The sequence below is a fragment of the Dipodomys merriami genome, unplaced genomic scaffold (assembly GCF_024711535.1).
Source record: "Dipodomys merriami isolate MVZ:Mamm:240054 unplaced genomic scaffold, mDipMer1.0.p SCAF_24, whole genome shotgun sequence".
Classification (NCBI taxonomy): domain Eukaryota; kingdom Metazoa; phylum Chordata; class Mammalia; order Rodentia; family Heteromyidae; genus Dipodomys; species Dipodomys merriami.
In genome coordinates, this window is record NW_027203826.1 from 15113307 (window position 1) to 15123978 (window position 10672).

The 10672-nt window shown below is 36.5% G+C and overlaps 1 protein-coding gene across 1 annotated transcript; it reads right to left on the minus strand.

Moving 5' to 3' along the window:
• Window positions 1-126: 126 nt before the first annotated feature.
• Window positions 127-1077, minus strand: LOC138835492 (olfactory receptor 14C36-like). Its single transcript, XM_070033992.1, has one exon. It carries the CDS (start codon window positions 1063-1065, stop codon window positions 127-129), a length of 939 nt encoding a protein of 312 aa, XP_069890093.1. The 5' UTR covers window positions 1066-1077.
• Window positions 1078-10672: the final 9595 nt, after the last annotated feature.

Below are 10672 nucleotides of genomic sequence, written 5' to 3' on the forward strand. Positions count from 1 at the left end.
GATTGTACAGGACTTAATAGAATGATATTGGGATGGAGAGTAGACCATCAAACTCAGAGCCCAAAAACAATATTTAAAAATTTTATCTTACTCAATGATATTAGAAGGTAAATCTAGAATACATTGTTATAATTTTCCTAAATACAACTTTCCTAATATTACTTTCTCTGCAGCTTCCTTTACTTGTTTGTTTCTTAGACTGTAAATGACAGGATTTAAGAAGGGTGGAACTATTGTATAAAGTACAGAGAAAATCATGTCCTGGATCATTTCAGATCTTACTGGAGGTCTTAGGTACACAATTGACCCAGAAATAAGGAAAACAGACATCACAATAATGTGTGGTACACAGGTGGAAAAGGCTTTCCCACGTTCTTCTTTGACTGGGAACTTCAACACAGTTGAAAATATACGAACATATGATGTGACAATGAAGATAAAGCTACTGCCACCCATCCCCATGACACAAAGGAGATTGAGTAGTTTGTTGCTGAAGGTGTCTGAGCAAGACAGCTTCAACAGAGAGGGGATATCACAAAAAAACTGGTGGACCACATTAGACTGACAGAAAGACAGCCTGAATGTGTTGCCAGTGTGAAGAGCTGCATATGTGAGACCACAGAGTAGAGAAACCAGTGTGGACTTAACACAAAACTTGTGGCTCATAATAACAGGGTAATGGAGAGGTTGACAGATGGCCATATAGCGGTCATGAGCCATGATGATGAGGAACAGAATCTCCACACATGCACAAAAAACGACTAGAAAGATCTGAGTTGCACAGCCCACCACAGAAATGGTCCTGTTGTCAGTGAGAGTATTGACACAGGCATTGGGGACAGTGATGGAAATGTAACATATGTCTGTGATGGACAGATTTCTGAGAAAGAAATACATGGGTGTGTGAAGGTTCTGGTCAATGGTGGTGACAATGACAATGATCAGATTTCCTAACAGGGTGGCCAGGTACATCATCAGGAGCAACATGGAAAGCAAGAGCCTGAGCTCCCACATCTCAGCAAAGCCTTCCAGAAGAAATTCAGTCACTAGGCTGACATTGACCATGCTCTGAGAATTTTTGATCATCTGGAAAACAGAAGGATGGAGAAGGTTACAATACTTGCTAATTAACTGAACATTTCCTTGTTTAATATAATTTGTTCTCATGTGTCAGCAAAGTATTTTTCCTGCGATCCCCCTAAATTTTTAACATGCCAAATGTTTGACTTATAAACTTTTAAGGAAAAAAGACAGCTTAAGATTCCGATTGTAGGCATGGCTTATAAATTTCCACAACCATATCAGGCAGCTGAATTTCATTACATCATTGAAGATTAAATTGGTCCAAAGAATTCAGAGAAAATTATCCAGTACAACATGTTAAACACATGTACATGTATGTTAATATACTTAATACTATGTATTCATATATTTATGTTTATATAAAATTGATTATATGCATTTATAATGTAGAAACAAAATTTAAAGTGATGAACTTTTTATGTTATATACATATATTATTGATATATACATTTCATATTCAATATTCATATACTCCACATAGTATATATACTTAGGTAATGTGTCAGTGACAGACCAGGTAGATAATGACAAAGAGGGATGCAGAGGGATAGAGATAAAGAAATGTGCTCAGGCAATATCTGCCATGTTTGAGATCTGCAGAGTAGACCAGTAGCTTCTAAAGTTGACACATATACATAAGAAATTCGTTATTATTTTATAACTATTAAAATGCTATATTTTGATATATATTATCATACATTATATATGTTATATTACCATATACATCATTATGTTATATAACATATAACATATTGCACGTGTTAATATTAATAATATATTTATATATAATATGTAATTCATGTATATATTAATACTCTATATTACATATATAATATGATATAATCATTATTGCTTAAATTTGTCCCAAATCAAAGCCAGATAATAAGGTTTGTGGTGAATAAGATTATATACTACTTTTAAACAATTGTAGTAAGTAAAGTTAGCCATCAAAACATAAATATAAAAATAAGGAAATGATAACTGCAGCCTAGACAAACAATTGAAACTCAGTAAAAATAAACCTTGAGAATGGCTCCAGGTTGGGCTCTGTCATTGTCTCAGGAGCTAGTCCCTCAGAGAAAAGCTACTGATTGCTGATAAGTCTTAAGCCTATCCAGAACCTAGACTACTCACAGCATCTCCAAACTAGAGGAAACAACCATCTCTCTCATTTTTGATACTCAAAGGAGATCTCCCTCCCACGGAACTATCCTGAGAGTAGGACCACTAAATCCTGGGTAAGTCAGAGGTGTCTGCCTGCTCAAACAAAGTGACTTAAGAAACCAGTCAAGCTCCAGGAAAACCAAACACCACAAGCAGCCTGGAGACTCAACCAAAAAACTGGTTATGGACAGAGGGGAGATACAAGATCTCCCCCCCCACCTAAAAAAAATCAAAGAACTCTTTTTGCTACCTTTTAAAAAAATTTATTTTTTAAAATTGTTTTTCTATTACTGTTTTTCTTATATTTTTTATTTTAGGTGTATATGTGTATGTGTGTGTCCTTTTTTTAAAAAATCTCATTTGACCTTGGTCCTTTTTTTCTTTTCTTCTTCTTTTTCTATTCTTTTTTCTCTTTTTCTTTCTTTTTTGCATTATTTAATTGCTGTTCTGCTCATCCCCAGATATATACCCATTGTCAATTATTAGACCTTATCCCTCATTGTGTACATACTTAATCCTGAAATTTATTACTTAATTCATAACCTCTTAGACTTAACTTCTTTAATAGTAGTATTATCTCTTTATACTTATATAATTTGCCAAGTATTCCAATTTTAAGAATTCTTATTTTTTATTTTTTGTTTGCTTTTTATCTCTCCACTCCTCTCATCCTCCTTTTGTTCTCTCAATATTATTTCATTATACTTACAGAATTTTAAGTGTTTCATTTTTAAATTTAAATGTTTGTTTTTCCATTTTCTTGTTTTTTAATCTTTCTCCTATCATTCTGTCCAATCCATTTCCCTCTCTGAGATTAGGACTTGGTTAAATTCACTCTCCTTTTACCTCTCCAAATCCCTCTAGTCTTATTTTTCCCCACAATTCTCCCTAGACCTAATAATGTCTGGTTTTCTGAATCCCTCTTCAATATTCTTAGCCCATTAATTCATAGTTGTTTGATGGTGAATAGATTGTATCTGTTGAAGTACATTGTTTCTGCAGCCATTTTTGACTGTGCAACTACAGGACTCTGGTTGATGCTTGCCTTAAAATAGTGTTCTATTGGTGTTAGTGTCATACCAAATGGGCAGAACAAACCAGAGAAACACAAGAAAAATGGCAAGCCCAGTATCCCAGATCCCACCCAGGATAATCAGGTGACAGAACATTTAATGAATAATCCACAGGAGAATTCCCAAAAAGCTCTACAAACAGTACTGGTAAACATGGTGAATCAAAAGATTGGAAATCTGCAAAGGACTCAGTGTGAGACTGACAGAGTGAGACAAGGCAAACTAGAGATTAATACAGGAACTTCAAGAGCATATTGAGTCTAACCAAAAACTACTATAGGAATCTTGTGAGCATGAGGATGCTACTCAAAGATTAATATAGGAATTGCATGAGAAGGCTGGGAACAGTCAAAGAGAAACACAGGAATTGTGTGAGTGGGATGAGAATAGACAAAATTAATAGAGGCATTCATATACAGACAGCTGAAGGGACCCAGGGATACCACAATGGGAATGCTGAATGGAGCCCATCCTAAGGAAAGGGACTCCAAAGAAACCATACAAATCAACTAAGTGGTTTGAGAATAAACACTGAACACCAAATTAAGGAAGTAAGAAGTTAATACAAGATCTAAAACAAAGCTCCAACAAAGAATTTGATGCCATCAAAGCTGACCAATTAGAAGGAAAGAAAATAAAAAACAAAGTAGAAAGTCTTGAGTGTAGGTTAAACCATGCAGAAGATCGAATCTCAGGGATTGAAGACAGCCTAGATATTATACAGAAAGAACATACAATTATCCAAGAGAAACCCAAGAAATATGATAGATCTATTCAACATTTAGAAGATACCATCAGAAGGCCCAATCTGAGGATAATGGGTGTAGAGGAGCACCTAGAGACAGAAGTTAATGATCTAGGAAATTTATTTAACAGGATCCTAGCAGAGAACTTCCAAAACATGCAAAAAGATAGGCCTATTCAGATACAAGAAGATTTTTATAACCCCAAATAGACCAGAACAGAGCAGAATATCCCACCATCACATTATCATACTCACAGGATCAATTCAGACCAAGCAAAGGATCTTTAAAGCTGTGAAGGAAAAAAGATAAATCACCTATAAAAGGAAACCAATTCTAATAATCTCAGATTTTTCAGCAGAGGCAATTAAAGCAAGAAGAGCCTGGAATGATGTATGCCATGCCCTAAAGGCAAACAACTATCAACCAAGAATACTGTACCCAGCTAAACTCTCCTTCATAACAGAAGGGAAACCAAAGCCTTCCATAGCAAAGAAAAACTGAAATAATATATCTCTAACAAACCAGCCCTACAAAAGATATTTAAAGATGTCCTACTCATAGAAAACCAACAAGACCACAATAAAAGCCAAGTAACTGCACCCAAACTGAGAACCCAAGCACCATAGGAAGAACCCTGTTGTTGCAGCTCCTAAAAAGGTGGATAAAATGGCAGGAACCACTAAACACCTCTCAGTCCTAACTCTAAACCTTAATGGTCTTAACTCTCCAATTAAGTGACATAGAGTCTCTAGTTGGATTTTAAAGCAAGATCCTTCTATCTGCTACCTTCACGAGTCACACTTTGCCCATAAAAACAAACATATTCTGAAAGTGAAAGGCTGGAATAAAATCTAAAGCAAACAGCCCCCATAAACAGTTGGAAGTTGCAATCCTAATATCAGATAAAATAAACTTCAAATTTAAATTAGTGAGAAGAGATAAAGAAGGTTGCTACATACTAATTAAGGGATCTGTCCTTCAGGAGGATATTACAATTCTAAATATCTATTTATCAAACAACCGAGCACCCAAATTTATCCAAGAAACACTACTTTCTCTCAAATTTCACAGAGATCCAAAGACATTAACTGTTGGGGACTTTAACATATCACTATCCCCACTAGATAGATCAACTCGGCAAAAATTAAACAGAGAAAACACAAATCTATACAACTGCATAGACCAACTAGATTTAACCGACATCTACTGAATAGTTCACCCAGCAGCATCAGAATACACGTTTTTCTAAGCAGCACATGGAATATTTTCCAAAATAGACCACATTTTAGGTCACAAAGCAACTTGTCTAAATTCAGAAACATTGAAGTTATACTTTGCATTCTCTCAGACCACAAGGGATTAAAATTAGAACTCAACGCCAAAAGCCAACAAAGAAAGTCCTGTACCACATCGAGGCTGAACAACACACTGTTGACTCACCAGTGGGTCATAAAAGAGATTAAAAAGGAAATTCAAATGTTCATGATATTCAACAAAAATGAACACACAAATTACCAGCTCTCTGGGACACAGCAAAGGCAGTACTCAGAGGCAAGTTTATAGCTCTGAGTTCCTACATCAACAAATTGGAGAGATCTGAAACCAACAATTTAATGAGATATCTGAACCTCCTTGAAAAAGAGCAGCAAGCTAAACCCCAATTCAGTAGATGGAAAGAAATAATTAAAATTAAATCAGAATTAAACGAATTAGAATGCAAAACAAACATAGAATGAATCAACAAAACAAAGAGATGGTTCTTCGAAAAAATTAACAAAATTGACAGACCCTTAGAAATCTCATCAGAAAAAGAAAATAATACACCCAAATAAACAAACTCAGAAATGAGAATGGAAACATCACCAAACAACCAAGATTCTGAACATTATAAAGGAACACTTCTCAAACCTTTATGCTAATAAGTTTGAGAACCTGGAAGAAATAGACAATTTCCAGCAAATATGGACATGCTAAAATTACACCAAGATGATTTAAACCAACCTAACAGGGCCATATCAAGCATTGAAATAGAAATAGCAATAAGAGACCTCCCATCCAAGAAAAGCCCAGGACCAGCTGGATAGACACCAGAATTCAACAAGGCCTTCAAAACAGAACTCACACCAATACTCCGCCAACTCTTCAATGAAATTGAAAGAGGAAGCTCACTACCAAACTCTTTGTAGGCAGGGACTTATCAAAGAAAGAGAACTATAGAACCATGTCTTTGATGAACATCAATGCAAAACTTCTCAACAAAATTTTGGCCAATCGACTTCATCAATTAATCCAAAAAATCATATACCATGATAAAACAGGATTCATTTCAGGGAAGCAAACCTGGTCCAATATATGCAAATCAATTAATATAATTCATCACATCAACAAGAGCCAGGATAAGAACCACATGGTTATCTCAATAGGTGCAGTAAAATCATTTGACAAGATCCAACAGCCCTTAATGATGAAGGCTCTGGATTAGGAAACCATGGCACATTCCTCAATACAATAAAAGCTGTATATGACAAACCCACAGCCAGCATTATACTTAATGGTGAAAAACTAAAGCCATTTCTGCTAAACTCAGGAATGAGACAAGGATGTCCACTCTTTCCACTTCTCAATTTAGTATTAGAATGCCTAGCTACAACAATAGAAAAGATGCAAACATGAAAGGGATCCAAATAGGGAAGATGAATTAAAACTCTCCCTCTTTGCAGATGACATGAGCTTGTATTTAAAGAAACCCACAGACTCCACTCCCAAATTACTGGAGCTGATTCAAAACGTTGGCAAAGTAGCAAGGTATAAAATTAACCCACAAAAACCAATGGCTTTTTGTATGCCAACAATGAGAAGAGGGCGGCTGAAATCAGGAAGGCAACTCCACTCGTAATGGCCCCACAAAAAATAAAATTCCTAGGAATTAACAACAAAGTGAAGGACTTCTATGATGAAAACTAAAAACCTGAAAAAGGAAATCAAAACAGAACTTAGAAAGTGGAAAAACCTCCCATGCTCCTGGATTGGAAGGATCAACATCATGAAAATGGTAATACTCCCCAAGGCTACCTACAAATTCAATGCTATAACTATCAATATTCCAACCTCATTCTTCAAGGAAATACAAGACACAATCCAACAATTCATATGGAACAACAAAAGACCCCAAATAGCAAAAATGACTATTAAGAGAAAGAACCGTACTGGAGGAATATCAATACCAAATTTTAAACTTTACTACAAAGCCATAGTAATCAAAACAGCTTGGTACTGGCACAAGAACAGACCTCAGACCAATGGAATAGAATTAAAACCCCAGAAATGAACCTACAGACCTATAGCCATCTAATCTTCGATAAGGGAGCTAAAACAATAGAATGGAAGAAAGACAGCCTCTTCAGTAAATGGTGCTGGCAAAATTGGTTAAGTACTTGTAGAAAACTAAAGCTAGATCCTTATATATCACCCTGCACCAGAATCATCTCCAAATGGATCAAAGACCTCGGAGTCAAAGCAGACACTCTGAAAGCATTACAGGATGGAATAGGAGAAACCCTAGGTCTCCTTGGCACAGGCCAAAATTTTCTGAATAGACACCCAGAAACACAACAAATCAAAGAAAGGTTGGACAAATGGGATTGCATGAAGCTGCAGAGCTTCTGCATGGCAAAGGACATAGCTAGCAAGACCAATAGAAAACCCACAGATTGGGAGAAGATCTTCACTAGCCATACAACAGATAAGGGTCTCATATCTAAAATATACTTGGAACTCAAAAAATTAAATTCCCCAACAAATCCTCAAAGAAATAACTGCCCAATAAATAAGTGGGCTAAAGATTTAGAAAAACTTCCCTGAAGAGGAAATAAGAATGGCCAATAGACACACAACCTCTCTAGCCATGAAAGAAATGCAAATCAAAACAACATTGAGATACCACCTCACTCCAGTCAGAATGGCTATAAGCAAGAACTCTAATAACAAGAGATGCTGGAGGGGATGTGGACAGAAGGGAACCCTACTGCATTGTTGGTGGGAGTGTAAACTTGTTCAACCACGTTGGAAAGTAGTATGGAAGTTCCTCAAAAGACTTCACAAAAAGCTCCCCTATGACCCAGCAATCCCACTTTTGGGCATTTATCCGAAAGATCACAAAGAAGACCATATTAAAACTACAAGCACAACTATGTTTATTGCAGCATTATTAACCATAGCTAAGATGGAACCAGCCCAGATACCCCTCAGTAGATGAATGGATCAAGAAAATGTGGTATATATACAATGGAATTCTATGACCCCATCAGAAAGAATGACATTGCCTCATTTGTTAGGAAATGGAAATACTTGGAAAAAATTATATTAAGTGAAGTATACCTATTCAAAAGAAACACAGGTCCCATGGTTTCCCTTATTTCCAATAACTAGTATATGGTTTTTTTTGTTTTGTTTTTGTTGGTCATGGGGCTTGAACTCTGGGCCTGGGCACTGTCCCTCAGCATTCCTGCTCAGGGCTAGCGCTCTACCACTAGAGCCACAGCACCACTTGTAATAACTAGTATATGTCTGAGACAAGCAGAAAAGTTCAGATAAGATGATGCTAAGCAAAATGAACCACAAGATAAGGACACGTGTTTATTTCCTTCTTGCTATTTTTTAAAATTTATTTATAAGGTACCATGTAATATTTTTTTTTGCTTTGTATGTCCCTTCCCCATGGTATAACCCCTGTTTTCACTATATTTGATGTTGGTATAGTTTGGAGAGGGGAAGGGAAAAACAAATATTTTAAATAAGGATACAGATTGACCCATTGCAATAATGAGATGTACAAGATGCTATGTCAAAAACGAACTTTACAATTTAGGGGTCAGGGGGGTGGGAAGGGGTGAGGGGAGTATAGTGTGGAGATGGGAGGGAAGGGATGGTAGGGATAAAACAAAGGAGACAACAATGATAAGAAATGTACTCATTACCTTGCTCATGTAACTGTAACCCCTCCTCTGTACAGTGTTCTCATGGTAAAAACATTAAAAAAAATGAAACTTAGCCAGATAGATTTGGTTAATAATTGTAATTCTAACTACTCTAGTGATGAAGTTTGGAGGATTGTAGTTAGAGGCCAGCCTGGGAAGAAAAATCCTTAACACCCTATCTTTAAAATAACTAGCTAAATTTCAGGCTGCAGGTGTAGATCTAGTGGTAGGACCAAGATGAACAAGCAAGCAGAGCAAGCAAAAGGCCTTGAGTTCAAACCCTGATTTCAGTGAAGAAATAGGTAAAAGGCCACACTATTTAGTTTTAATAATTTTAACATTAAGAACTACCACAATAAGCCGGGCGCTGGTGGCTGAAACCTGTAATCCTAGCTACTCCAGAGGCTGAAATCTGGGGATCATGGCTCAATGCCAGCCGGGCAGGAAACCTCCATGAGACTCTTATCTCTAATAAACCACTCCAAAAACCGGAAGTGACGCTATGGCTCAAGTGGTAGAGCGTTAGCCTTGAGCTTAAGAGCTGAGGTACAGTGCCCAGGCCCAGAGTACAAGTCCCACAACTGACAAAAACAAAAACAAAAACAACAAAAAAAGAACTACCACAACAAAACAAATGGGTGACAAAACAAAAAATAAAATAAATGTGACAAAATACAAATAAAATAAAAATGTGAATCCTGAAACTCATAGCATAAAATGTAGAGCAATTAGAAGTTTCTACATGCAATTAAAGTTAGCAGTTTTACAAAATGCTGTTCTAACAAGTTTTATATAAGTTTCTATGGGAATCATAAAGAGACAATATGTTTTGAAGAATAATAGTATGTTTTGAAGAGGGAGAATTGCAGTGATCCCACCCAGCATCTGATCACACACACACACACACACACACACACACACACACACACACACACACAAACTTGAAAGTATCCATTTCTAATCAGATAACTTAAAAAGACAATGATCAACTTTAGTTTTTTATGTTGAGGATAAGTCTATGACAATCTGACATTATTGTGTGACATTTGAAGTGCCAAAAACTGCTATAATTTTTTTAATTCTCTGATAGATTTTTCCTGAAAATAATAATTTACTGTCTTCACTTACTCTCATCTTGATATTACCAACAGCTTCACAGAGAAAAATTATTACATTGTCTTCTGATAGTCTCTATGTATATTTTAACTAGAATTACTTTTCCATTTCATAACAATATTTTGATGTCAACTGAAAGATCACTGTAAAATCCTGGGGGGATCCAGAGGTTCAGAGAGCAACTTGAAAAATACTCACAGTAGGGCTGGGAAGCTGGCTCAGTGGTAGAGTGCTTGCCTCACATGCATGAGGCCCTGGGCTCGATTCCTCAGCACCACATAAGCAGAAAAAAGCTGAAAGTGGTGCTGTGGCTCAAGTTGTTAGGGCACTAGCCTTGAGCTGAAGAGCTGAGGGACAGCGCCCAGGTCCAGAATTCAGCTCCTACAATCCCCCTGTCTCCCCCACACAAAATACAAACTCACAGTTAGTGACTGTTCTTAACTCAGACGTAAGAACCCAATATTTTTCTTCTTAAAGGACTTAAAGACATTTTAACCCAATTCCTACGCACACA

Excerpts from the sequence above, each read along its gene's own strand:
- LOC138835492 (XM_070033992.1), bottom strand. The coding sequence starts at position 1,065 with ATGGTCAATGTCAGCCTAGTGACTGAATTTCTTCTGGAAGGCTTTGCT.